The sequence below is a fragment of the Ammospiza caudacuta genome, chromosome 17 (assembly GCF_027887145.1).
Source record: "Ammospiza caudacuta isolate bAmmCau1 chromosome 17, bAmmCau1.pri, whole genome shotgun sequence".
Lineage (NCBI taxonomy): Eukaryota > Metazoa > Chordata > Aves > Passeriformes > Passerellidae > Ammospiza > Ammospiza caudacuta.
In genome coordinates this window covers 15,293,667-15,321,507 of record NC_080609.1, presented here as the reverse complement: position 1 = coordinate 15,321,507, position 27,841 = coordinate 15,293,667, and the positions used below count along the sequence as shown (strand labels likewise).

At 63.2% G+C, this 27,841-nt stretch overlaps 1 protein-coding gene across 1 annotated transcript; it reads right to left on the bottom strand.

The window, feature by feature from the left end:
• Positions 1–208: 208 nt before the first annotated feature.
• On the bottom strand, positions 209–23,051 carry MYO15A (myosin XVA). The gene is made up of 64 exons (XM_058815700.1): positions 19,953–23,051; positions 19,095–19,177; positions 18,800–18,863; positions 18,589–18,698; positions 18,192–18,266; positions 17,954–18,044; positions 17,809–17,814; positions 17,385–17,488; positions 16,851–16,914; positions 16,653–16,766; positions 16,340–16,501; positions 16,131–16,244; positions 15,978–16,036; positions 15,653–15,776; positions 15,476–15,571; positions 15,265–15,396; positions 14,875–15,000; positions 14,639–14,716; positions 14,116–14,270; positions 13,945–13,990; positions 13,705–13,829; positions 13,344–13,461; positions 13,080–13,255; positions 12,893–12,977; positions 12,567–12,620; positions 12,335–12,416; positions 12,121–12,251; positions 11,119–11,214; positions 10,794–11,029; positions 9,752–9,930; positions 9,580–9,652; positions 9,246–9,437; positions 9,004–9,098; positions 8,820–8,908; positions 8,615–8,741; positions 8,430–8,491; positions 8,256–8,319; positions 8,034–8,172; positions 7,731–7,821; positions 7,546–7,642; positions 7,248–7,369; positions 7,105–7,164; positions 6,803–6,878; positions 6,348–6,463; positions 6,153–6,271; positions 5,932–6,073; positions 5,598–5,709; positions 5,376–5,450; positions 4,793–4,998; positions 3,910–4,043; positions 3,777–3,831; positions 3,610–3,682; positions 3,327–3,400; positions 3,164–3,246; positions 2,870–3,000; positions 2,655–2,749; positions 2,179–2,256; positions 1,826–1,922; positions 1,578–1,738; positions 1,344–1,477; positions 1,111–1,244; positions 743–876; positions 402–542; positions 209–310 (listed from the first exon to the last, which is right to left on the bottom strand). Exons 1-64 carry the CDS (start codon positions 23,022–23,024, stop codon positions 209–211), a joined length of 9,840 nt encoding a protein of 3,279 aa, XP_058671683.1. The 5' UTR covers positions 23,025–23,051.
• Between the last annotated feature and the right edge of the window lie 4,790 nt (positions 23,052–27,841).

The following is a 27,841-nucleotide window of genomic DNA, read 5'->3' as shown; positions in this document are numbered from 1 at the left end:
CATCCCCCGTGCGGCAGCGAGCGCAACACAAAACCACGGACACCGAGTCATGCCGGGCTGCCGGGCGTGTATAAAACCCCAGAACAACAGCGGGGTGGTGACAGGGGGACAGCGGCCACTGGCCAAGCTGGGGACACTGCATGGCCACGGCACCCTCTGTCCCCCCTGCCGGGGTGCCAGGGTGCCGGGGGTCCGGGCCGTGGCGGGCTCAGAGCAGGGTGATCTCGCTGGGTGGCAGCGTCTGCCTCTTCTCCCGGGCACCCAGCAGCCGCTCCATGTGCGCCGCCACCACGCGGCACAGCTCCAGGCCCTGCAGAGGGACACACCGATGGGCACTGGCCGTGCCACAGCTGTGAGAGCCCCAGCAGGGCCTCCCCATGCTGTCCCCAGGTGTCCCCGACCTGCTCCAGCTGCAGCTGGGTGATGCCCTGGGCCAGGAGGTCTCCCAGAGTGATCTCCACGTAAGGAGAGCTGGATCCGGCCGTCGGGCGCTGTGTCCGTGTGGACTGGATCTCATTCAGCGAGAACTTGGCCATGAGTTCCTGGGAGGGGACAGGGAGGTGGCCTGTGTGCCTTGGGAACCCCTTCAAGGGGACCAGGGACCCCAGTTTGGACAGGGCTTGGAGCAAACTGGTCTAGTGGAAGGTTGTCCCTGCCCACGGCCAGGGGATGGAACTGGATGAGCTTTAAGGTTTGCTCCAACCCGAGCCATTCCCTGGGTCCCACACGGCCCCACACCTACGTGGGTCTCCTTGCTGAGGAAGTTGAGGCCGTTCTGGTTGACGGCCAGGATACAGGGCGAAACGATGGCGTTGTTGCTGCAGCTCTGGATGTAGAAGAAGGACGAGCCAAACATGGGGTAGGCGCTCAGCAGCCCTGCAGGGCAGACGACGGGGTCTCATTGCCCACTGCCACCCCAGGGTGGCCTTGCACCCAGGAGCAGCCAAGGGAAAAAATGGGTGTCCCTGTCCTGCCAATCCATCCTGCCCTGCATGTGCAACACCCCAGGCTCTATGCAGGGACAACCAGCATCCCATCGCCATCATCATCACTCTCCAGGCATTACATCCTCATTAGCATCACATCCTCTCCCTGTGGCTGTCCCCTCACCCAGGAACTGTGCCCTGGCCTGGTGGGCGCTGAGTGCCTGGGCTTGCTGCACGTGCTGGGTCACCATCTGCAGCCAGGACTGCGGCTTCAGCAGGCGGAAGAGCTGCGGGGGGACGTAGTCCTGCATCTCCCTCCTGTGTGGGGAGCCCGAGGTCAGGGCCAGCACCCCCCAGTGGGTCCCCAACACACAGGACACGTGTTTCCCCCCTCAGATGCCCCGTGCCCTGCCGTACGCCGTGGGGAGGAGGTGGCGGTCCTTGGCTCGGTGCTGGAGGGCGGCCAGCTTGGCCACGTGCGGGAAGTGCTGCTCTCCCGGCCTCGCCGGCGGCAGGACGGTGAACAGCCCCTTGAGGTAGTCAGGCAGCACCTGGGAGGGGGACAGAGCACAGGGACACGGCTTGGGGACAGGGCACGCTCTGAGAGCGACAGGGAGGTGGCCCTGGGGGAGGCTGATGGGGTGGCCCGACCTGGTTGTAGTGGACGGTGACGTAGAGCTCGTTGTCGAACTTGAGGGGCTGGCCCCAGACCACGCGGCGGCACCAGAAGCTGTAGCTGCTGTCCCGGAGCTCGGTCTCTGCAGCCACGTCCAGGACGTATTCCCGGCGGGTCAGGGGCCGCACGCTCTGCCCTGTGCCACCCAGGAGACTGAGAGTGCCACCACACCACCCACGTGGCCGTCCCATCCCCGTCTGTCCCACCCCTGCCAGCTCCTCACCTCTGTCGGTTACCACAAAGAGGATGTATTCCTCCAGAGCCTCTGGGTTCTGCAGCCCCATCTCACAGCACAGCTCCTCAATCACATCCAGAGCCACCTGGGCACAGGGACAGGTGGCTGGGACACTGCCACGTCCCCCCGTTGTGCTCTGGGCCGCCAACTTGTCCTGCACTGAGGCTCATCCCAGCGATGAGCTGCTTTTCCCAAAGGATGAGGTCCCACAGCAGGGACAGCCAAAAGGTGCAGGCCCCCAAATCCACCCCCTCTGGGTGCCCACAGCTGAGATGTCGCCATAATATTCACCATAACCATAATTTTGGGGTGCACTGAGCCTCCTGTCCCCTCTGGCTCACCGAGCACGTCTTGATCTTGAGGTGCCTCTCGATGCCACCGGGCAGGAGGAAGAGCTGGCGCTTGGCGCTGCGTCCAGCCTGCACGGGAGGACACGCTGGGGTGCAGCAAGAACCCACAGGACACCCCAAATCCTGCAGCTATCCCTAAGGAACCATCCCATTGGGATCATCCTGTCTCTTGCCCATCCTGTCCACCTGAACCATCATGCCCCCACTCCATATCCACAGAGCTCCATCCCACCACTGAGGACCCCTGAAGGCTCAGGGTACCCCAAAGTGGTGAAGAGCAGACCCTAAAAAGGGCTGTGCTCTCTTGGGAAGATCCCCAAAAAGGATCAGCTCCATTCCAGGGTGGTGTCTGAGGGAGATCCCAAGCCCACAGGGAGAACCTGACTCCATGTGAGTACCCAGAATTTCTGGGGGGAAATCTCAAGGTGACACCAGCCCTGTTCCACCCCACGAGCCCCTGGCCTCACCACCATGGCCTTGAGCTCCATGCTGCTGGGGAAGAGGCTGCGGCCACCGAACTGCAGGGTTTTCCTCAGGTTCTGCTCGCAGGCTTTGGCGATGCCTGGCAGGAGCAGGGACCGGGATGAAGGATGGGGCTGAGCTGCTCACTTAGAGCTCCTCCTGAGCTCTGTGACACCTGGGCTGTCCTTTCCCAGCTCCCTGGGGTGTGCACGGCCCCTACCGTGGAAAGGCAGCTCCGGGTGCCTGCTGGCATCCTGCAGGAAGGCCAGGAGGAAGGGCCGGAGCACCTCGGAGCACTTGTGGTAGGCAGCGAGGATGTAGAGCAGCCTCCAGCCCCTCTGGCAGCTGTCCCTGTGGGAACAGCCAGGGCTGATCCCCCAAGCACGGTGAGGGTGCCCACGGTGGCACAGGGATGAGGTCCCCAGGTGTCCCCGAGGCTGGAGCAGCTGGCCTGGCCAGGGCACAGGTGTCCCAGTGCCAGCCTCTGCTGTTCCACCTGGGTGGAGGGACTCACGGCTTGGAGCTGGTGTTGTTGGTGATCTGCTTGATGATCTGGCAGTACACCTCATCCCGCAGGACCTCGTGCGCTGCACACAGCTGGGGACAGGCACAGCTGCCACCTCTCTGCCACCCCTGCCCAGGCCACCCCCAGGGCTCATCCCCAGTGGTGGATTTACCTTGAGCACGGTGCAGACGATGTCCAGCTCTGTCTGCCCCCGCAGGGGATGGTCACCCATGAACTTCATCACAGCTGGGGACAACAAAGACACACCGTGACACAGGTCAGCATGTCCCTTCCCCAGGGACACACATCCTGGGCACACATGGAGCACTGGGACCTGAACTAAACTCCCCTAGGACACCCCATCTGCCCATCCCAGTCCAGCCCCACCCTCCTCCAAGGACGGGGCTGGGGATGGCCAAGGGACAGGGGGACAGGACACTCGTGCCCCTGCCTACCTTGGAAAGCCTCAGCAGCCAGTTTGTTGAGGCCACCATCCACAAATTCAATGAGTGACTCCTGAATGGGGATCTGGAGCAGGGGGACAGGACCAGCTCTGGACCCTGCTGGGACCTCAAAGGGTGACAGCAGGACAAGGCCACCCCAGAACTCCACCTCCCCATACCTTGGTGAACGTCAGCATCTCCAGCACACTTGGCAACTTCATCCCACGGGAGTCCCTGGCGAAGGGACAGGGGAGCAGGTGAGCACAGGTGTCCCCACCATGGCACAGCCCTGTCCCAGCTCTGGTCACTCACATGGTCCCACGCCGTGCTGCACGGAAATGCCGCTGGGCAAAGGCCAGCATGGGACAGGCACTGGTCACATCCCTGAGCTGCTCGTCACCATCTCCCTCCGGGCCCTCCACAAAGGTGGCACTGGATGGGGACACCTGGGGAACAGAGCAGTGGGCACTGGGGACAGCCAGCACTGGAGACAGCCCCGGGCCAGGACCTGTGGCAGTGTTTGAGGGTTCCAAGGACGAGGTAAGAGATGAGAACATTGACTCCATGTTTCAGAAGGCAATTATATTTATTCTATTCTATTCTATTCTATTCTATTCTATTCTATTCTATTCTGTTATGTTATGATGTTATGTTATGTTATGTTATGTTATGTTATGTTATGTTATGTTATGTTATGTTATATCATGTTATATTACATTACACTATATTATGTTGTATTATATATTATATTACATTCTCTTATATTATATATATATTATATGTTACATATGTTATATAATATAATGTATTCCCGGCAGGCCCCTGACCCACCGCTAATTATTTATACTATTTATATTATTTATATTATTTATATTATTGTATATCATATCATGTCATATTATAAGAAAATTATATACTGAAACTATGCTAAAGAAAGAGGTGACATCAGAAAGCTAGAAAAGAATTAATAATAAAATCTTGTCACTGCTCACAGCCTCGACGCAGCTGGACCTGTGATTGGTCATTAATTAAAAACAATTCACAGGCTGGGTAATCAATTCTCCAAATCACATTCCAAAGTAGCAGAACATGGAGAAGCTGAAGCTTCCCAGCTTGTCAGGAGCAAAGATCCCAGCGAAAGGATTTTTCAGGAGGCGGGGGCTGTGTGGCTGCAGGGTCTGTGCCAAGGACCCACCTCGGCTTTGCGGTCCAGCTCCTGGGCAGCAGCAGTGGAGGCCACGGCCACGGCCACGGCCGCTGACGCTGCCACCTTGCCCTGCTTGTCCCTGGGCTCCTCCTTCCTCTCCGCAGGCAGGTGCACGAAGTCGGGCGCTGCCACGGGCTGCACGTACTCGGCAGGGAAGAGCCCTGACCTGCCGTGGATGGCCCCAAACTTCCACCCTGTGCCAGACACACGGTGGGGATGGCCCTGGGCTGGCAGCCGTGGGGTCACCCCGAAAATTCTCTGCCTGATCCTTCCCACCTCGGCACCCCCAGCCCTTTTGAGGGATCTGGCTGGAAGCAGCTGCAGTTTGGCATCACTCAAGGGAAAGGTGCAGACCAGGGGCCACAAAGCCTGTCACCTGAGGGACATGGTGGCACCAGAGTGGGACCTGCAGGGCAGCATCTCCCTGCATCAGGTCAGTGCCAAAAAGGCCCCAAACCATCCTGCTGAGGGGTGACAGAGGCAGGACCCTGCCCCGTGCCCCAGACCCAGGAGGGCACACACCAGGGACACACACAGGGACACACACACACAGGGACAGTGTGGCACCCACCAAAATCCTGGGTGCCAGTCTTCAGCTCCTCCAGGTACATCACCTTCTTGCGGACCACGCAGCCATAGTATTGATCTGCAGGGACACCATGGGGACATCATGGGGTGTCACAGGATGCAAGACAAGCACACAACCACCTCCAGGGCAGGGCTAGGCAGCAGTCTGCTGCCCTGTGTCCCCCATCAAAGGCATTTTGGCATGGGGGCTTTGGGGCTCCCTCACCTCTCTCAGGGTGCTCCAGTGACTGCAGGTGGATGATGTCCCCTTTGTGGAAGCTGAGCTGGCGCCTGTCCTCTGGGCTGTAGTTCCTCACGGCCACCACATACTGGGAGTCCTGGGCACAGGGGTTCTGGCACAGCCCATGCACGCAGGGACACCCACACCCCACCCAGCACAGGGACCTCCAGCACCCACAGCCTCAGCACCATTCCCCAAATCCAGCCATGGTCCCATTCACAGGATACCCCCCTCTGCCCACCCCAACCTCCCAAACACATGCACACAGGCAGGGTCTGACCCCCAGGACAAACCCACCCTGGCCCCAGGGCAGCCCCACCTTCCTGAGCTCTGTGATGAAGTGGTCCACCATGACCTTGACCTGGGGGGCTTTGGGGGAGAAGAGGATGAGCTTGTCTCCGCGCAGGTTGAACTCCAGCATGTTCCTGGATGGGGTGGTCACGAAGAGCACATCGGGGTAGCTGGGGCAGGGCGAGGGGAGGCTGAGACACCCGGCATCTGTGGCACCCTCAGCACCCACCCCACCCTGGCCAGCCCTACCTGTAGGCCCTCAGCACCCGCAGCTGCTCCCCGGGCACGTTGGTGCCCTTCACCACCCGCAGCAGCTTGATGCCAGCGTGGGACACGGCCAGGATCTGCACACCCGTCCCCACGCTGCCCTGGGGGCCAGGACAGCGCCTCAGCCAGGGTCACAGTGACGCTGTGGGTCCGTGCTGAGCACAGCTGGGCCCTCACCGTGGCAGGGAAGAGGCGGGAGAAGTACACCTCGCAGCCATCCCGGGCCGCAGCAATGATCTCCCTCTTGACACTCTCGGTGGCCACGGGGCTGAAGGAGTCCAGCTTGTTCTCCGCTGTGGGGAGGGGGAAACACCTCCCGTGAGCTCCCCCTGCCTGGAGAGGATGTGGACAGAGCTCCCAGCAAAAGCAGGGATGCTCATGCCCTTCCCATGCCTGGCAGGACTGTGCTGCAGAGACAGATGTGTGTCCCCAGGCAGCTGGATGTGACCTGACACAACTTGTGATGTGGTGAAGCACTAAATAACAGGGGGGTCGCTGCTTTTGGAGGCATAACCATCCAGGGCTAAGCAGAGCCAGTCCTGGCTTGGAGATAGACACCCAGGAGATGGGGACAGGCACAAGAGTGGCTGGGCGTGAGCTCCCAGGCAGGGAGCAGCAGCACACAGCGTTACCAAAGAGGGATTTCAGGCGGAGCCGCTCCTCGTGGCTGATCCGGATGCAGCTGTCAGACAGCACATCATTGAAGATCTGGGAAAGGGGGTGAGGAGCAGTGGGATTGTGTGAGGAGGAGCAAAAAACCCCCCAGCCCCAGTGTGCAACAGCCCCAGCGTGCAACAGCCCCAGCTCCTCCACAGCAGCTCAGGCTGGGGAAGGCAGGGTGGGCACAGTGGGATGAGTAAACCATCACCCCATTGCGGTGTACCCCATCTCCCAGGGGACCCCAGGGGGCTGCAGGGCCAGCTCGGTGCCTCACCTGCCGGAAGATGAGGTCCAGCAGCAGTGGGTGGTTGATGTTGTCCTTGGGGTAGAAAACCTGCCAGGAGAGAGAGCAGGGCTTGGTGTAAACCCCGTTATCCTTGGCACCAACCTGTCCCCAGGTGTCCCCACAATCCGTACCTCCTTCCTGATGAATATTTTCCAGGGCACGTTGTGGTAGGTGTAGAAGTCCTCGCTGCAGCTGCGGTGCAGCTGGGTCTGGACCTGCTGTGCCTCGGATGGGAGTTCCCGGGACACAAAGACTGCAAAGGGACAGAAAGCCTTAAAATCCCCAGGGGGAGCCACCAACAGCTGCCTCAGCTGGGGAAACTGAGGCACAGGGAGCAGCCCCCTGGCTGAGCTGGACACAGCAGTTATCCCAGCAGGCATCAGCTGTGCCACTGTTCCGCCTCAGTGCCACGGATGTGCCCAGCAATACCTGGGGGCTGTGGGGCTGCAGGACGTCCTGTGGGTGCTCGCAGCTGGTACCTGGCACTTGGCACCGGCTTCACCGCAGCCACCACCTCCTTGGGCCCCTGCGAGGCACAGAGGGGCTGTGGGCAGTGCCAGCGACACCCCAGCCTCGCCAGGGGGACACGGGGGCGGCCACATCCCTACCACAGCTGGTGGTGATGGCACCCGGGCTGCTGAGAGCTGCTCCTTCAGGATCTGCATGGCTTCCTCGTGGGGGTCCAGCTTCTTCCCAAAGAGCTTGCTGCCAGGACAGAATCCCACATCAGCTGAACCCCAGCACCAGGTGCAGCCCAGAATTCCCTGTACTGACACCACCTGCAGCCGCATCACTTGGGGCACCCCATCATCCCCTACACTCCATCATCCCCTGCACCCTGTTATTCCCTACACCCCAGCATCAGGACCAGCCCATGCAGGAGAAGCCCCGAGGTGTGGCTGGGGCCAGGTGAGCACCTGTGGGGCTGGGAGCTGCGCGGGGCGGGCTGGCACTGCCGGATGATGTTGCGGATGTCGTGCGTGGGCCGCGGGAAGTGCTCCGAGTTGAGGCGGGAATGGCGCACGGGCTCTCCCGGCCACCGCCGGCCCACAGCGGCTGCGGGGCCAAGCACAGAGCTCAGGGACCCTGCTCAGTGCCACCAGCCCCTGTGGTCACCTTGTTCCACCAGGACTCCTTACCGGCTTTCTGGGAGTAGGGCCGGGGCTGGGGGACATGGGCTGGCGTCCCCTCTGTCGCTCTGCCCTGCAGGGGACACGGTGCTATCAACACCTGGCACCTCCAGCTGCTGCCACCCCCAGGGCTGCCCCTGAAGCAGAGAAGAGGCTTGACCCCTCCCGGCCCCATGCACTGACCGAGGCTGCGGGTGGCTGGTTGGCATCTGCCCGGCGCTGTGGGGACGGCTCTGGCTCCGTGCCTGTGACAGCAAAGAGGAGGGCTCAGTCAGAGCTGTGGGGCTCTGGGTGCAGGGATGCTCCCCACACCAGGGAAACTGAGGCAGGGAGCTGGGAGGGGATGTGGGGGTGCTGGAGGTGCTCACCCCTCGGCTGACGCGTCTCCGCTGGCACGGGAGGCTCGCTCCGGGTGCCATCAGTGCCACTGTGCCCCCCTCCCACGCCACCTCCTCCCTTCAGCCTCTGCGAGAGGATGGACGGCTTCTCCAGCTCCTGGGGGACAGGTGTGAGGGCACAGTGACCAAGTCACCTGCACCCCAAATGCCCTATACAGGGGGACACCCCTCTCACCCCATTGCCGTAGGAGAGCACGGGGTCAAAGAGACTGTCCAGGTACCGGTCCAGACCCTTCTGGCTGCGTGGCTCCCCAAATTCCCCATCTGAGAGGGGACAAGGCATGAAAACGGCATGGCAGGGCTTTGTCACAATACAGTGGGCTGTCACAATACAGGAGCTGGGGGGAACAATGCCCTACCGTGGGGGTGATACGCCTCCATGGAGGGCAGTGTGGGGGCTTTCACAGCTGGGGGAGGAGGCACTTCATCCAAATCAAATCCGTGTCCCAGCACCCTGCAGAGAGGGAGGATGCACTCATGGAGCACCCACTGGGTGCCAGGTTCCGCCTCAGTAGCCCCACCCACCCCTGGCACCCATCCAGCCCGGTGCCAAGGTCCCCCCAGCCCCACAGTGGGGCACCATCCCTGCCCGGGTACCTACGGCCGGCTGTCCCTGCTGTGGCTGTCGCTGCCATCCCACGCGATGAGGAAACAGGATTTCTGTCTGGGGAAGCCCTGCAGCAGCTCCAGGTCGGAGACAAGGTCCAGGACATAATCGTGTCCAGCCAGCTCAGCCCACTGGGCACCCGCCTTCATAGCCACGGACCAGCCACGCCAGCCCTCTGCCAGCCCTCTGCCAACAGCCAGACACGGGATGGGCACAGGCTCCACAGGGACACCCTGCCCATGAGCTGGGCATTCGGGCTCCCACATCCTGGGGACACCGAGGTGACACTGTGACCCGCAGGGTGGGTGGGTGCCAAGCCAGCACCTACCTGAGCTTCAGGACATCCCCTGCCAGGTCCTCTCCTGTGCTCCAGGAGTGGATGGGACAGGAGAATTGATCACCTGGGGAGGGATGGACGGTGAGCAAGTGCCACCAGCCCTCCCTGCCCATGGGGGCGGCCACCCTGGGACCATCCATGCCCAGCAGCCCGGTGCCCTCACCGTTGAAGCAGTGCAGGTCCAGGGCCATGCTGGCCTGGCGCCGGTTCGCCGTCCACTCCAGCAGCGACGGGGGGAAGGTGCGGGCGGCGGCGGCGCCCAGCTGCGAGCGCGCCATGGCCTGCATCAGCTTGCGCTGGCACACCGGCTTGTAGCCAGCGAAGGCGTAGTCAGACACGAACCTGAGGGCAAGGGAGGCTGCTGCAGGAGGGTCATGTGTGCCAGGATGGCACAGGGGACCACAGCTCTGTTCGCAGAGAGCAGCAGGCACAACTTTCCCAAGGATTTTTCCTGGGGAAGGCAGAGAAAGCTCAGAGAAGAAAACAATTTTTATCTCTATTCACTGCTCCTGTTGCTTGGCACATGCGGAATGTGTTATGGAAATTGTTTACCCAAAGTGATTTGTTAATTGGACACTGGTGAAGGTTGTTTTGATTCCTTGACCAGTCAGATCCACGTGTGTCATGACTGTCTGGAGACAGTCACAGGTTTTTCTTTACTATCCTTTAGTATAGTTCTAGTATAGTATTAGTGTAACATAGTATAGCTTAATAAAGCATTTGTTCAGCTTTCTGAATCACTGGAGTCTCAGCACATCATTCCCCACATGGGGGATTGCCTGTTTCTACAGAGAGATTAAGAGCATCCCTGGAGGGATCTTGGCAGCATCCTGGGCACGTGTGCCAGGCTGGCCCAAGGCATCTTGGAGGGATCTCAGAGCATCTCTAGTGCAACTTGGCCAGAATCGCTGGCTACATGTGCCAGGCTGGCCCTGGGGAACCTAGAGGGATGTGGGCACATATGCCAGCTTGGCCAGGGGGATCCTGAAGGGACCTCAGAGCATTCCCAACAGGAGCTGCCCATGTGTGCCAGGCTGGCCCAAGCAATTGTGGAGGAACCAGCTGGGGTGTAGGCAGCACCCTCAGCCACAGGTGCCAGGAGAGCCCTGCAAAGCCCCAGCAGTGTTCCCAGGAATGAGGGGCCGTTCCCAAGGGTCCCAGCCATGCCCATGCCCATGCCCAGCCAGAGCCCATGCCCAGCTCACTTGAGCAGGTACTTGTCGAAGGCGGCGGACGGGGGGAAGGCGCTCAGGCAGGTGGCCAGCAGCAGCCAGCCCCTCTCCTCGTTGTTGACGTTGGTGTTCCTCCACACCTGGTTGGCAGCTTGTGCCAGGAGCTCGTCCCGCAGCCCTGGCACCGACAGCCCCTTCTGCACGATGTAGTTGCCAAAAAGGGTCTCCTGAGAGCCGCCCAGCCCCGGGTCCCCCATGAACCGCAGGATCTGCCACAGCGACAGCCAGGTGCTCCCTCTGAGCCCAGCCCAGGGCGGGCAGGGGGCTGTGGGGATGGAGCCCGTGCCACCCCACCTACCAGCTGGAAGAGGCTGAGAGCCTCGTGGCACAGCTCCTCGTCCAGCCGGGTGAGGGGGGCTTTCAGTGGGGCCGTCAGCATCCCAAAGGCAGGTTCCTGCGGTGACACCCGCACCCATGGCTACCTGGGGACGGCCTCAGGCCACGAGGGGCTGGCCCCACGGTGCTGAGCATGGTGTTGGTGCTGGGTGGAGCCTGTGGGGCTGCCAAAGGGCTGGGGGGAAGGATGGGGGCAGCAGAGTCCTGGGAGTGGGGCAGGGAGGGGCTCAGGCTGTGCTGGCAGCACCAGAGATGGGTGGTGAGGCACCGGCACACATTGCCCACAAAAGCTGTGGCTGCCCCATCCTTGGAAACGTTCAAGGCCAGGTTGGACAGGGCTTGCAGCCACCTGGGATAGTGGAAGGTGTCCCTGCCCGTGGCAGGGGGTGGAACTGGATGGTCTTTAAGTCCCTCCCAACCCAAATCGTTCTGTGGTTCTGTGGTTCCGTGGCAACACCTTGGCAAGGCTGGGAGCCTTATCCAGCCCCGGTGCTGTCATTCAGGATGCCGGGGACTGGGAAACACGGGGCAAAAACAGGGATGAGGAAGAGGAATGAGGCAAAGTGTCGGTGTTTGGGGCCGGGGTCCGGGAGCAAAGCGACCTGGTCTCCCGCCCCAGCGTTCCGGATCCGCCCCGCGTCGGGCGTCCAGGAGGGCTCAGCGGGTCTGTCTCTGTCCGATAACCTCAGCAGGGTCCCCCCGGCCTCTGGAGACGACAGGAACCCACGGGGAGGGACGGAGGTGGCAGCCAGCTCCCCACAGCACCACAGCCACCCCGGATCCAGCCTGGCTTGCTACCGTGGCATCCCCGGGGTGGGAGCCGGGGCAGAGCCCGGTGGGACAGCGCGGGGATCCACCCTGAACCTCGCTGCTCCGCCACGGCCGGGGGGGCGCCAGGGACTCCCCAAAAGCTGTCTGCCCGTCGGGAAAAGCGCCCCGCTCCGGGCCGCGGCGCCCACCTTACCTGGAAGTGGCCCCGCACGTACTTGGCCATGGGGTAATCGTTGATGTCGAGCGGGAGGGTGAGCTGGGGGTCGGGCTGCAGCGCCGGCGGCGGCACCAGCACCACGCAGCCGGCGTTCACCTCCCGGGCGGCTGCGGCACAGCGGGAAGGGTCGGCACGGCCGTCGGGGGGGGAACGAGGGGCTGGGAGCGATGGCAGTGCGGGACCCGCTCACCTGCAGCGGCCTCCAGCAGCCCCATCAGCTCGGCCGGGATCTCCAGGTGCGTGACATCCACCACCTCCCTCCGCGTCAGCTCCTGCCGCAGCAGCACAGGGACGGGACACTTGACGTGCTGGTTCCTGCCCCAGCACCCATGGGTGCCATGGCCACGAGTGCAGGGATGGGCAGGACAGCACAGCGACACGGGCTGCACAGGTGTGCTCCCACCAGGGCTGCACATCTTTACCTGCTTCCTCCTCTCCCTCTCCTCCTCGGCCCGCCTGCGAGCATCCTCCTTCCTCTGCAAGCAGAGCAGCTATGCTGAGTCCCACTGAGGGGAGACCCTGAGACATCACGGCACCCTGGGTTGCCATTGCCCCCTCCCCAATATCAGCAGGGTTTTCACCCCAAAAACGCACTGCCCACTCCCAATGGGACACAGAGGAGTTGTAGGGTGGCACATGGTGGGGGCTCACAGTCTGGGGGTGCCACTGTGTTCTCTCCAGACTGAACATGCAGCAGGGTGGCAGCAGGTGCCCTGGACCCCCTGGGATGTGACAGACCCCACCTCACCTTGAGGTACCTCCGGCGGTTCACGTAGATGTGCACCAGCGACCTGAACTTGATGAGCGTGTGCCGCATGCGCCGGTACCGCTGCCTGCAGGAGGGCGCTCGTCACCCTCTGCCACCCATCACCCTCTGCCACCCGTCACCCTCTGCCACGCACCCACGGCCACCTGCCACCCCCAGGGACCCCCACCTGGCCAGGTATCCCCGCGCGCGGCTCTGCAGGAGCACGATCTTGCGGCGCAGGGAGCGGAAGCGCCGCTTGATGAAGAAGGTGCGGGCGTAGCGCTGGAGCGTGAGCGCGGCCAGGTGATGGGCACGGCACCGCTTGCTCTCCAGAGCCTGGTACAGCTGCTCCTTCAGGAAGAGCTGGGAGCAGGGGTGAGGCTGTGAACTCCCCGCCGTGGCCAACACCCCCAGGGCAGCCCCAGAGCCAAGCCCCCTCGCGGGACAACACCTTGGTGACACCGACGTAGTACATGCTGGGGTTAACGGGGCACAGGCTCCTCAGCATCTCCACGCAGTTGGGGCCATTGGGAATGACATTGGACCACATATCAACGAGGCAGCGGTACCTGGGTGAGCCCATGACACTGTCACCACACAGGGCCCCGCTGGGACACCACCACCCTCGCTGTGGTGACAAACACTGCACCTGGAGATGCAGCTTCTCCCAGAGCTGTGTATTAACACCAGGGGTTCCCAGCTCCCACTGTGAGTGAACCCCAGCCCAAACACTGCCCCCAAAGAACCCACAAGCTCTGTGGTGTCCCCTGGCTGGGATGGCAGTGCCCAGCCTGCACCCCCCGACAGGGCACCTGTCGATGAAGACGATGAAGGGGATGCGGACGGGGTAGCCCTCCTTGCGGATGCGGATGGTCTCCAGGATCCCCGAGTACCGCAGCTGGGTCCTGACCACGTCAGGCTCGAAGAGCCCCGGCTCCTGGGGTGGGGATGGGGAGAGGCATCAGCAACTGCATGGGCAAACCCCACCTACCCTGTGCCCACACACTGCCAGTGCCAGCGGGGCCGGCAGCACAGGCACCAGCAGCTCTCACCTTCTTGTTGTTGGGTTTGATGCAGCGCACAAAGAACGGGTTGCACCTGTGACAGAGAGACCCTGTCAGCCACTGGGAGCAGGGGACAAAGCCAGCCCAGGCACCTCGGGCTCAGGTCCATCTCCCAACAGCCCAGAGGATGGCCTCGCTGCCCACCCTGCCCACACTGACCTCTCCATCCTCTCCACCAGCTCCAGGAGCGACTGCTGGAACCGCGCGGCCACGGTGGGAGCCTTGTAGCGTCTTGTCCTGGTGCTGCTCCTCCTCATGAGGCTCCTCTGCCGCGCCAGCACCTGGGCGTGCCCGAAGAACAGGTTGGCCACCACCTTGGGGACACAGGAAAGGTCAGAGAGGAGGAAGGTGGCCAGGATGGTGCAGCTCTCCCACATCCTCTTCAGCCTGGCTGCTCCTTTTTTGCCCAACCCTAACTGTGGCTGGATTGCCTGCATAGGGATGGGGATGAGGACATGGATAATGCAGAGCACAGGAGCAGCCCATGTGCCTGTTTGTGCCCAATGCTTGAGGGGTTAAAGCCCAGAGGATCCCATGGGTGGAGCCAGAGGCATCCTCTGCTTCTGGTCCCCCTGGGCTTCACTGGCCTTGGGGACGTGCTTGGGGACATGGAAAGGGATGTATGGAAGGGGGCTGCTGGTGCCCGGTGTCACTGCAGAGCCAGCACCAGGCAGGGCCCTACCTTGGTCCTGCTGCTGAGGAACAGGTCCAGCACATCCTGACGAACCTGGTCATAGTTTTTATCCAAAAACTTGTGAACCTGGCAAATAGCAAAACCTCATGGTGAGCAGCCTGGCAGGATGACAGGGTGAGGAAAGGAGCTCCAGGACCCCAGCCAGACTCCCAGAGATGCATTTCCCTCCTTGGTGCAGGATCAGCCTCCTCTTTAACCTCCCTTTACATCCCACTGTCACACACCTGGTAGGTCACCTTCCCTGCGTAGTGCTTGATGGTGAACTCGGGCAGTGGCATCTTGGGCTTTGTGTAGAGCGGGTTTGTCCCGTGGTGATAGTGACACTTCTGGAGGAACGTGTGGTCAGTGGCCTGGGAAGGGACACAGCAGTGACACACAGCAGATTCAGCAGCACGTTGGAGCTAGGTGGTCTCCAAAGTCCTTTCCAACCCAAACCATTCTGTGATTCCATGATATTTCAATGATTCTTTGGGCTTATCCAGTCTGGAGGAACCTGGGGGTCTTCTCAGGTTGTCTAGAACAGCCAGGAGAAGAGCAGCCCTGGGCCATGGTGATTCCCTAACCACAGTGACCTCCCAGTGCTGGCTGCACCTCACCACCAGGCAGCCCCTGACCTGGGGGAAGCAGCTCTGGTCATCCAGGATCCGGAGGATGCCGTAGGGTTTTTGGGAGATGAGGTCAATGCAGGGCTGGTTGTCGCTGAAGGGGATCTCCTTCCACTCGATCTGCTCCCGGATATACTCCTCCTGCAGGGTGGGCACCAGGTCAGCCCTGTGCCCCCAGCCCAGCACTGGGGCAGAGCCCAGCACTGCCCACCAGCCCCACCTGCTCCTCCTGGAACACAATCCTGTTGAAGAAGAACTGCAGGTACTCGTTGGCGTAGTTGATGCACAGCTGCTCAAAGCTGTTGAAGGTGAGGTCCTGCGAGAAGGAAGATCCATGGAGCCTGGCAGGATGGAGCTGGGACTGAGCCAGGATGGAGGTGGGATGACTCCTGCTCACCTCGAAGCCGTAGATGTCCAGGATGGCGATGGAGAGGGCCTCCTGCCGTGGGTACACCAGCTTGTTGATGCGGTCCGTGAGCCAGCCGAAGAGCAGGGAGTAGAGGGTCTTGGCAATGGCATCCCTGGGAAAGGGGAGAGATGAGCAGAGTGCTGGAGCTCTGGAATGGCACCAGTGTATTCCACTGCCACAGTCAGCACCCACCACAGCATCAGCTTTAATCACCACAGGGTCTAATTCATACTGGGGGACCTCATCATCCCCTTTCCCAGCTGGCATTTCACTTCCCATGTCATCCCTGGGGCGCAGTGCCCCTTCCCTCTACCTGGCATCCACGGCGCTTTCCACAGTCAGAGGGGTAAAAATCTTCTCCCGCTGCGTTTCCTGGTTGGGAAATGGCACGGTGGGGTTGCAGCATCATCAGCCCAGGTGGTCCCCAGGGGCCAGAGACCCCCTCCCAGAGACCCCCTGCACTCACCGTCACCTTGAAGGTGATGGCTTTCTGCAGCCCCTCAGGGGACACCTGCAGCAGCTCAGCCACCGTCCGGATCTCGGTGGCGCTCACCACCATGGCGACCTCCTGGCAGTCAGTCTGCAGGACACAGCGATGCCCTGGCATTGGCAATGCCCCCTTTGCCACACCCCAAATCACACCCCAGGAGCACGGCTTGGCCCAGCCTGGGCTACCTCGTATTTCTCAAAGTAGACGTTGCCCAGGTGCAGGACGGAGGAGAGGATGCGGAAGATGCTGTTCTGCTCATCCACGCTGAAGTTCAGCACCTCCATGGTGTTGAGCAGCCGGCGGAAATCCTCAGCGTCGTCCTTGCCAGGAATCTCACAGTTCCCACCCTGGCACAGCCATCTCAGTCCATCAGTGGGTCAGCACCCAGCACGGGGCGTCACCCTGCCCTGAGCATCCTCCTCATCCCCACATTGAGGGCTCAGGAGCCCACCAGCCCCCCAGAATCAGGCCGTGGAGGGGCTGGGGAGGGCACAGTACCTGGTTCAGGTAGTAGTAGGTCTCGGCGCCCTGCAGGAAGTAGCGCTGCCGCTGCTGGGACGGCAGCCCTGCCAGCATCTCGTAGAAGATGTGGTAGTTGCGCTCGCTCTGGGCCTGGAGAGCAGAGGGCAGAGCTGGGGAGGGGCTGGCAGAGGGGGCAGAGGGGCGGGCAGAGCTCAGGACCCCCTCACCACACACCTGGAACACCACGCGGGACTTCTCCAGCAGGTACTGCGAGGTTATGGCACCGCAGATCAAACCACTGCAGGGAGAGCGGGCACCAGGCTGGCAACCTCGGTGTGGGCAGGGCTGGGGCCCCCCAATGCACCCACCTGTGCCCCAGTGCCCCCCAACAAAATGGGGGGTCAGTGCTGCTCCCCAGATTCCCCCCAGCAGGGGTGGGTGGGCAGGGAGAGGTGTCTGCACCTGGCTGTGATATCGGGCACCCCCTGTCAGGATCAGTGGGGCCGAGAGAGGATGGGATGGGATATGAGGACAGGGATGGGCACTGGGAATGGTAAAGGTGGCAGCCAGGTCACAGCATCCCTACCCCTACCCCAGCCACCTGTCCCCAGGTGCCACCACCTTTCCAACACCAGGTTTGTCCCAAAACCATCTCTATGTGTCCTCCCAGAGCCAAGGGACAAGGGGCTGGCTTGGGCTGGACACCCCTGGGGCAGCAGGGGACACGGGGTGGGAGCAGCCACTCACAGGTTACTCAGCATTACTTACTCCTCCAGGAAGATTTCCACAAATTTCCCAAACCTGCTGGAATTGTCATTCCTCACGGTTTTGGCGTTGCCGAAGGATTCCAGCAGAGGGGTCGCCTCCAGGATCTGCCGTGGTGAGGGGGAGAGCTGGGGGGTGAGCCTGGGCACTCGACACACCACGGGGCATCTCCACGGCTAGGGCCGCCCTTTGGCACCCTGCCACCCTCCCTGCCACCCTCCCTGCCACCCCATGCTCCACACACACACTCGAGGGTGCCCAAATTCGAGGTGGGCACCACAGCCAGGTTAAATGAGGCTGTGAGAGAGCACAAAGACTTTGTCTGTGTGCATGCACTGATTTCCTGCTGTCCCTCCCCCCTTTCCCCATGGGTGCCACCACGATTCTCTGCCACCACGATTTCCCAGCCCACGTGTCCCCTCGGTACCTCTATCTGCCATGGTCCAGGTGGAAGCGTTGGGACAAGGAGAGAGCAGCAGAGCCGTGAGGAGGGAGGGAGGGATGGAACAGAGGGATAAGGACAATGGGGACATGGGGACCCAGGGATGTCCCCAGGGCAGCAGCCTCCCTACCTGTGGGGCAGCACTGCGTTTCTGGCTGACAGCTGCCAGGTAGCTCAGGATCAGCTTGGTGGCTTCGGTCTTCCCTGAGCCGCTCTCCCCACTGAGACACAGAACAGGGACATGGTTGGGGGCATCACCAGGCAGGGGGTGCCCACCCCAAACCTCCCTAAATCGATGGGGCTGAGCCAGGCTGGTGGCATTGACCCAGCAATTAGGGTGGTGTTGACTGGGGACAGTCTTGTCCCACCTGATGACGATACACTGGTTGTGTTTGGCATCCATCACTTTGGAGTAGGCGACGTTCGCGATGGCAAAGAGGTGCCTGGGGTGGGGAGAAACAGGGGGGGGTGTGGTGCCAGCCTGGCTCAGCACAGGGACCCCCAAAGTGCCCCGAGCATCCTCATGCACAGACACAGCTGCTCCAGCACCCAGTGACCCAGGGTCTGCTGCAGGAGCCGAGGGTGGGAGTGACCCCATCCCCACAGGGTGTTTGGGGACAGCCTGGTACTCACAGTGGGGAATGGAGGGTGGGAGTGACCCCATCCCCACAGGGTGTTTGGGGACAGCCTGGTACTCACAGTGGGGAATGGAGGGTGGGAGTGACCCCATCCCCACAGGGTGTTTGGGGACAGCCTGGTACTCACGGTGGGTTTTCACCCAGGGCTCTGCCTTCGTACTGCTGCACCTGCTCCTTGCCGTAGATGTTGTAGAGCCGGTAGGGGTTCACCGACACCAGGATGCTGCCAATGTAGGTCTGCCAGAGAGAGAGTGTGGGGCTGTGAGCCCTCGGAGGGGGGAGACTCCCCAAATCCCCACCCCACAGTCCCTGGGGGGTGCTGTGTCCCCTGAGCTTACGTAGATGAGCTGGCGCTCGAACCGTGTCCGGATGTTGCTCAGCACTGCAGCCTCCTGCAGGTCCCTGGTGTGGAGCAGAGGCTGAATTAGGGGGTGACAGAGGGACAGGGAGGTGACAGAGGGACTCTGCTGTGCCCAGAGTGTCCTCAGCATCTCCAGGCCCAGGAGGCTGATGCAGAGCTCGTGTTGGGATCAGATAGGGTGGGATAGCAGGGTCAGGGGTATGGGGTTGGGGGCTGCAGCCCCATTGTCCCCCACAGCACTGAGTCACGGCGTAGGGGACAGGGACACTCACTCCAGCTGGGTCATGTCCTCCAGCCCGTCCTCCTCCTTTGGCTCCTGGTACCGCACGATGGGCAGGCTGCACAGGGACTGCATCTGCATGGGACAAACACCCCATCATGGCAGGGATGTGCCAGCACCCTCAGGTGTCCCACCCAGCCACCACGACCACCCCAAAACACCACCTGTGACTCCACACCAGGAGACACATAGTCAGCGATGGCAGAAACCCCAAGAAAACACCCCACAGCCCCAAAAGCAGTCCCCCAGCAAGAGCACAGTGTGTCAGCTGAGAGCAGCAGTGCTGGAACACAGAAATGTGAGGCCACCAAGGCCATCCTGGGGCTGGTCCCAGGAAAACCCGCTCCTGGGAATCCCGGTCCTGCTCACCGTGGGCATCACCCTCAGTGCAGGTGATGGAAGGGGCTGGGGCTGCTCCCCCGGCCACGTGCAGGGGTGACACAGGACAGGTGTCCCAGGACAGGTGTCACACGGCAGCCTGGCTGGCCCCCGGCCAGGGGGTGGGCAGGAAAGCGGACACCCCGCCGGGTCACCGTGCCACCTGCACCTGTCCCCGCGGATCGGATCGGGTCTCTGCATTTCCATACGCCAGAATCAAGTGTCCCCAAAGGGGCCGCTCGTGGGGGGACACACAACCGGTGACGATCCCCTCTTGCAGCCTGCTCCCCACGGGGGGACCCCCGCCAGCACCCAGACCACCCCCAGCCATTTACCCCACCCTGGGCACTGCAAACCCCTTCATGCACAGGAGAGCCATCGGGCCCCCTTAACTCGCCCCCTGCCCCGGGTTCCAGCTGCCAGCTCACCCCCGGCTCCATCCATCCCCCGAGGGGCTCCCCGCGGGCGTTACCTTGCTGCGCCAGGGCTGCTTGCTGCCCAGGTACCCCTCAGCCCAGGGGTGCCGCTCCCTCCAGCCGCCCGCCGGCGGGCGCTGGCACAGGTACCGGGCGATGTCGGCTCCCCACTGGCCTGCCCAGCGCCGGCCGCGCTGCGTGGGCTGCCGGGCCAGGCCCTGCTCGGCCGTCCAGGGGTCGGGCATCTCCCGCACCCGCACGACGTGCTGCGTGGACCAGTGCTGCTTGTACATGCGGGACGCGCGCCGCAAGGAGCCCAACCTCTGCACCTGCGGCGTCACCACCGCGTAGCGCCCCGCGCCCTCCTCCGCGGCCGCCCCGTCCTCCAAGGGCTCCGGGGCACGGGGGCCGTGCCGGGACACGGCCGGAGAGCCGGGGGCTCGCCCGTGCGGGGGCGGGAAAGCGGCGCGGCGGGGCGGGGAGGGGCTCCGGTTGCCGCGGGGGCTGGAGGGGAGCCCGGGGCGCCCGACGTCCGCCCAGCCCCGGCGGCCCGGGGGTGGGCTCGGAGAGCGGCGGGTGCTGCCGTCCCGCCGGGACGGGCTCCGGGGCAACGGGGGAGAGCGAGTGGAGGGAAGGCGACTGGGTGGAGAGGATGAGGGGGTTTTGTTGGGGGATATGCTCTTTACGAGCAGCGAAGCCAGGGACTGCGCCACGGAGCGCCCCTTGGAGAGGCTGCGGCCCCCCGCTTCAGCAGATGGCCTCGCTGGGGGGGAGTGGGGGGCCATCCCCGCGAGGGGCTGCCCGATGCGCTGGATGAAGCTTTTGGGGGTGCTGGGAGCGGGGCTGGGCGGAGGGGGCACCCCGGAGGGACCCCGCCACGGGGGCAGCTCCTCGTCCCACGAGGGGCCGAGGCGGCGGCTGCCGGGGCGGGACGATGGGGCCAGGAAGGGGCTCCTCTGCAGCGGCTTCACCGCCTTGGTGGGGGGCTCGGGGAGCCGGGGCCAGGCCTGCGGGAGCGGCAGCCCGGGGGGGCTGCTCCGCCGCGATGACAGAGACCGCCCCGGGACCCCGGGCCCGCCCAGGCGCCTCCCCGCCGGGCCCGGGGAGCGGGGGGCGGGCGGGGCGGGGGGCTCGGGGCCGAAGCGGCGGATGCTGGAGCCGAGGGAGGGCGAGCGCCGCGGCCCCTCGCCCCGCGTGCTGCCGGGGCGCGGGCGGACGGGCGGCGGCGATGGGGAGCGCCCGGGGTTGGCGAAGGGGTTCCGGAGCGACGGGGACCGCGCGGCCCCCGGCTGCCCCCAGGGCCCCCCCGGTGGGGAGGAGTCCCCCAGAGCGGCGCTCTCCATCCCCGGCAGCCTGTAGCTGGAGCGCCTGTGGGAGAGCTGGGGGGTGCGGGACCCCCGGAACGCCCCGGCCCCTCGCGGCGAGCGGCTGGCAGGGATCGAGAGCGATCGCTGCAGGAACTGCCCCAGGGGGCTCCCGCACGCCCGCGCTGCCGAAACCGGGCGGGCCGGGGATGCCGCGGGGCCCGGGGATGACGGCGGCGGCGGCGGCTCGTACTCGTCGTAGTCGTCCTCGTCACGGGCGGCGGGAAGGTGCGGGGACGGCGGGAGGGGCACGTCCAGGCGGTCCCTGCCGAAAAGCTTGACCTGGGGTCGGGGGAAGAGCCTGAATTTCCTGTTGAGGGAGAGCTTGGAGGAGAGCGTCTGCCGCATGCCCCGCAGCGAGGAGGCGCTCAGGAAAGAAAAGGGATACTCCTTCTCCTCTTCCTCCTCTTCTTCCCACTCCTCGGGCTCCTCGCCCTCCGCGATCTCCTCCAGGCCCAGCGCGTAGGGGTTGCAGGAAGATTGCGCGTGCGGCGCCCACCCCCCCTCGCTGTACTGGATGCGATGCTCGGGGTAGTCGCTCCCAGCGTACCCCCCGGCAAAGGCCTCCCCAAAGTCCTCGTAGGGGTCCCCCCTGTAGCCGAAGGGCCCCGCTGCCTCCTCACCGTACTCCGGGTCGCTGCTGTACGGGTCATAGAGGCCATGGGGAGACCCAGCACCGAACGTTCCCTCATCCTCGAGCTCTGAGTCGCCGTAGGGGTGCCCTGGCTGGTCTCCATCCTCCCAAAACCCCCCGTAGTAGTCGTACTCCTCCTCTGTGTCGTAGCCAGGGTAGTCAGGGTAGGTCGGCCCCATGTCCTCGAAGCCGTACCCTGCTGGGTAAGCTGGGTTCTGCATGTAGCCATCCTCCTCCTCGGAGTAGTTGTGCCGCGGGCTGTAGGCTCCATCCTCCTCCCCGTTGTAGCCGTCCCACCGGTTGTAGGCTCCATCCTCCTCGGGGTACCCATGGTGAGGGCTGTAGGCTCCATCCTCCCCCTTGGGCTGACCGCGCCAGGGCCCGTAGGCTCCATCTTCCTTCCTGGCATAACTCCGGCGGGAGCCATAGCCTCCATCCTGCTTGCCATAGGCTCCATCCTCCTTGCCGTAGCCTCGCCGGCGGCCGAAGGCCCCGCTCTCCTCCTCGGCCCAGCCGTAGCGCGGCGCGGGCGGCTCGGAGCGCTGGGAGCGCCGCCGGCTCGGCCGCCTCGCCATGCTGCCCTGCCGCGGAGTGCCGGGCTGCCCGACGCCGCCAGGGATCCGCTTCATGTTGGCGCGGTGCCTGAGGATCTCATCTTCCGCGGGGAACGGCAGCTTCTTGGCACCGATACGGGACAGCCAGGCCGTGTCCGTGGCCCGGCCGCCCCCCACCAGCCGCCCCCGCCGGGACAGCACCTTCCTGGCCAGCCAGCCCGTGGCGGCGGCCGCCTTGCTCAGCACCTGAGCCCGGGGCTTGAATTTCCTTTCCGGGCGCCGGCGGAAGAGCAGCGAGTTGTGCTCGGGCTCCTGCTCGCCCCGCCGCATCAGCACGAAGGATGGCCTCGATGGTGACTCCTTCTTGGCCTCCTCCTTGGCCGCCTCCTCCTCCTTCCTCTTCTTGCCCACCTGCTTGAAGCGCATCATCAGGTTGGAGGTGGACTTGAGCACTGCCTTGTTCTTCTTTTTCTTCCTCTTCTTGGTGCTGTGCTTATGCAGCCCCCAGAAGAAGCGGGACGTGTTCTTGAACTGCCCCTTCTTGGGCCGGCGCAGCCCCAGGTTCTTGAAGCCCATGAAGAGCTTGGAGGTGCTGCGGAGGCTCCGCTTTGCCCGGGCCTTCGGGGGTGCTGCCGCCTCCTCCTCGGCTGGGCTGGCTTCCACAGCATCTTTGGGCTCGCCCTTGGCCTCTGCACCCTTGGCCCCTTTCTTCTTCTTGTCGGTTGCCAGCCCCATCATCAGCTTGGAGGGGCCCTTCGTGTTCTTCTTGGCTGTTGCAGCACTGCTCTCGCCCTCCTCTTCCTCAGTCTCCTTCTTCCCACGGCCCAGTTTCTTTCCCACTCCTACCTTGGGCAACCCCTTCTTCTCCTTCCCCTTCCCCTTCTTGGGCTCCTCTGCAACCACCTCCTCCTCATCTTTCTCCTTTTCCTCCTTTTCCACCTCCTTTTCCTCTTCCTTCTCCTCCTTTTCTTCCTTCTCCTCCTTTTCTTCCTTCTCCTCCTCCACCACCTCCGTCCCCTCGCTCTCCTCTGCCTTCAGCAGCTCCGCATCCGAGCCATCCTCCGACTCGTTGGGATCCTCCTTCTTGCCTTTCTTCCCTTTCCCTTTGCCCGCCTTCCCTTTGGGCTCCCCCTTCTTGCCGGCCATCCCGGCGGCGGCGGCCGCTCATGCTCCGGCCCCGGCGGGGCGCGGGGAGGGGATGATGCCCGGTGCGGGCAGGATGCTGCTCCCGGCACCGCGGCCGGCTCGGGTATTTACCTGTGCCCGGGTTTGGCGAGGCACATGCCCGTGCGTGGCTGCCGGTGCCCGCCCGCTTGGCATGGCGCTGGGGCGGCGGGAGCGGCCCCGGGCAGCCCGGCGGAGCTGCTCCTGCCTCCCGCGCACCCCGGTGCCTGGGATCCGGCTGTAACCCAAGCGCCAGGCTCGCGGGGCCATGAATAATGTAAGGGATGCACCACGCCAGCCCCGAGACTTTTCCGAAGGAGCAGGGAAGGGTCCTTGCTGCTGGAGCATCCTCCCAAGGGAGCGCCGCAGGGACAGCGCAGTTACCCCAAAACGGGACCCTGGCACCTCCCCACGCCTCCGGGCTTCCTCTGCCCCTCCCTGAGGCATCAGCCCCTTCCTCCGGGCAGCACGGAGAGGACGGAGCCCGGGGATCCGTGAAGGGATCCGTGAAGGGATCCGTGAAGGCAAACGGCGGCACCGAGAGAGAGGTGACAATTCTGCAGAGCCCAAGGCAACACCGGGAACACACCCAAGGGGAGCCCAACACAAAACCAAATTCCACAGCCCTGCTGGGAAGCACCGAGGAGCCCAGAGCCCGCAGGGGCACCCTTTGTGCCATGCCAGGTGGCAGGTAGGGGCAGGGTGCCACACGTGCCCACACACAGCGGGCAGGAGGGGCTGCGTGTGCCACACGTGTGGCCGTGGCAGTGCTAGCAGCGTGTTTGCACACACACGTGCCCGGGAGCAGGGTGACCACATCAAATGTTAATGCCGGGCCTGGATTCCTGCAGCTCATCAAAGTTTAAGCAGCAGCAGAGGGAACTCGCTGTCCCACATGGATCACCTGTGGGCAGGTGAGGGGCTGCTGTGGGCAGGGGCAGCTGCACCCCCTTACAGGAAGGTTTGGGGAGACAGAAGCGTCCAGCAGCTGGCAGAACCAAAGAACCAGCAGCAGGTGCTGGACTGAACCCATTGGTCTCCCCCAGGATCTGCCCAAGGCTGGCACCTCCTGGCATTGTGTTGTCCCCAATCTTGTGCCCCGTGCCACATCAACAGCAGAGCACCATCCGCCATGGTCCCATGGCTTTGCCCACTCCCTGCATTAATTTCTGTGATAGACACATCCTGATCTGCACAGGTGGAGGCAGCTCTGGAGTGCAGGGTGGGCAGAGTGGGATGAGTGGCACCTGGCAGGCACCAGGAGAGGGTCTGTGAGAGACACACAGGGTCAGCAGGAGCCCTGCCTGGCACTGTCACAGTCCACAGCTCTGCCATGGCCACTGAGCCATATGGGGCTGACAGAGCCTGCCCTGCCAGGGCACAGGCACCTGCCACACAGCACCGTGCCACCCCTCCTCCTGGCATGGGCACCACGATGGGGCAGGAACCACCTCGGGCAGGGACACAGCCCTTCCCTCTCAAAGCAAAGGGGTACCTTGCTGGTAAAAAGCAGCTGGAGGTCACTCCCTGCATCCCACCACTCCTTGTCACCACCCCACTGCCCTCCACAGTCCCTACCCCTGTCCCCCCAGGCAGGATGGCCCTGGCAGTGCCCTCAGTGCCCTGGCACAGCTCCTGTGCTGTTGCCATGGCTGTGCCCGTGGTGCCTCCCATGGGCATGGCAAGGGCTCTCCAAGAGGGGGAATAAAGGGAGAGAGAGGGGCTTCACCCCACACAGATGCTGCCTCCCACGGCCCCAGCCTCCATACCAGACCCCAAAACACCTCCCCATGTTTTTTGTCCTGGTTCACCTGCTTCTGGCACAGCACAGCTGGCCAAGAGGTTTTTGTGCCCAGGTACAGTGGAATGGAAGCAAAGCAGGGGGTCAGGGGGGCACCCACCCTTGGTGGCTGTTTCAGGGTGTCTGGGCAGGGCTGCATAATCTGCAGCACACAGGAGGGACCCTGGCTGCAAAACCTGCCAGCGAGGGCTCTCTGTGGTGCCAGTGGGTACCAAGGCTGTGGTAGAAGGTACCCAGAGCATCCTTTGGTCGGGTAATCCTGAATGTCTCCAGCCACGTGGGTGAGGCAGGAAAAGCCACCTCACGCAGGGACACGGCCCGGTGGCTGTGCCGTGGGTGGATGCAGGGAGGGGATGCAGGGAGGGGACGGACACTTTGGCCTCGGGGTTCACCCGCCCCAGCCCGGCAGGACGGTACCTTCGGAGTGCCGGCATCGGCGGGCAGAGCTCCAGAGGCAGCGGCTCCGCGGCTCCAGGCAGGTCTGCGGTCACCAGCCGGCCCCGGCTCCGCTTACAGCCTGGTTCCAGTTACAGCCGGAGCGGGGCTCCGTGCCACCACACCACACCACGCCACGCCACACCACGGCGGCCCCGAGGCACCACGGAGCCAGCCCCAGCACCTCCGGCTGCGGCAGCGCCTCTCAGCGCATCCCCTTCCCTGCCTTCAGCTCTGCAGCGTTGCACATCCACTCTCCAACACCTGTGAGCAGGTGAGGCAGCCCAGGCACAGCTCTTGTCACCCCAGTCACAGCTCCAGGGACAATGGGAGCACAGGGATAAGCTGGACCCCTCCAGCAGTGTGACAATAGCACAGCCCTCCAAGCCCCCGAGGCACAGCGGGGTCTTTCCTTTCTCCCCAAGCACCCATCACCCCCCTGACCTGGCTAATTTCCACCCTCTCCAGTTCCTGCCTCCAAAATGAGGATGGGGACCCAGCACATGAGCAATACAGACAATCCCTGCCTGCCAGCTGCTGCCTGCTCCCCACAGGGAGGTGTTATGGGAGGAGATAGGCCATGGCAGATGCTGGGAGTACAAAGCAGCTGGGCACGATGCTGGCGTGCACCCAGGAATGTGCTGGCGGGCAGCCCTGGAGTCGGGTCACAGCCCTGTGCCATCACCTCAGTCCCAAAGCCAAGCCCAGGAGCTTTCCTAGGCTAAAACAACCCCAACATGAAAGGAATGAGGGGAAGGGGGTGGGAATCACGGCGTGGAGGGTTCTAGGGAAGGAGGGAGCGCTCAGGGGGGGCTGCTCTGCTCTGGAGGGCAGTGGGAATTGGGGCTGTGGAGAAGGTGGGAAGACAGGTGAGATAAGGGAGGGTAAAACAGCGAGCAGCCAGGCAGGGACAGGCAGGGTGAGGGGACACCACGCACTTTGACCTGAACAGCAGCGCTCACTTTAAAGCCACCGTCAGACACAAAGGTTCCTTCCCAGCAAAGCCCCCATGGCACCCAGAGCCCAAGGGAGGTGCCACCCATCTGGGGCACCCAGAGCCACTCACCTGGGGCACCCAGCTGTCCTGCATGGCCTGGGGCTGCCTCGGTGCTCTGCCAGCCCCATCCCTCCCCGGCAGCTGCGGGACCGTGGCTGCTGCATATTTGATGAGTGCTATTATTGTCATCTCCACTCTGAGCAGAGCACGGGAGCTGATCATCCCTCACAGAGCTGCAGGGCTGGAGGGGTGAGGGCCTCCTCCTGCCGTGCTCCCTGTCCCTTGCACCCCTGGTGACACAGCTGGAGTGTCCCACATCCCTCCTAGGATGTAGATGAGTCTCAGTGTAACCCAGATGTGAACAGCTGGAAAGTGGCCCTGACCCATTCTGGGCCCCAAAACAACGGGAGTTTAGAAGAAATCACAGAACGTGGGAGTGAGGAACAAATGCAGTTCCTCACAGTGGTGGCCCGGCACCAACCAGCTGCAGAGGTTCTGGCAAGGATCTAACACCCATTACCCCAAAAATATCAGAGCATCCTCTCCTCCCTGGATGAGCAGCACACTCCATTCTCCCCATTCCAGCTCTGGGCTCCTGCATCCCACCCAACTGGGGACCATTTCCCAGCAGTGATGGAGCCCGTGGCTCTGCCAAACGCAGGGGCAGAGAGAGCATCGTGCTGCAGCACCCGAGCCGGGAAAAGCTCGGCTCCCTCCTCCTGCAGGCAGGCACGTCCCAGCCGTAATGCGGTGGGTATTTATTATGCTGATTCCTCAGAACGCGAGGGCTTAACTGCAAATTACAATCAATAGCCCCAATCCCCTCGGGGCAGGTTCATCATTTAGCAGGCGCAACCAGAGGAATTCAAAACTATTTGCCAGCCATAAATCCTCCCCTCCGCAGCCTCCCCAGCCGGCTCCGTGCCACTCCCGATGGCTGCTTGGGGTGACCCTTGTCAGCATTGGAGACAATTAAGCTGTCACTGCGGATCGTGA

Bases quoted from the DNA above. Each gene is read 5' to 3' on its own strand.
- MYO15A (XM_058815700.1), bottom strand. From the start codon at position 23,024: ATGGGCTTCAAGAACCTGGGGCTGCGCCGGCCCAAGAAGGGGCAGTTC. The intron at 7,370-7,545 runs GTATTGCTGGGC...GTCCCTTTGCAG, and splicing joins TGCAGCCCCACAGCCCCCAG to TCTTTGTGTCCCGGGAACTC. The intron at 311-401 runs GTCGGGGACACC...GTCCCTCTGCAG, and splicing joins CCCAGCTGCAGCTGGAGCAG to GGCCTGGAGCTGTGCCGCGT.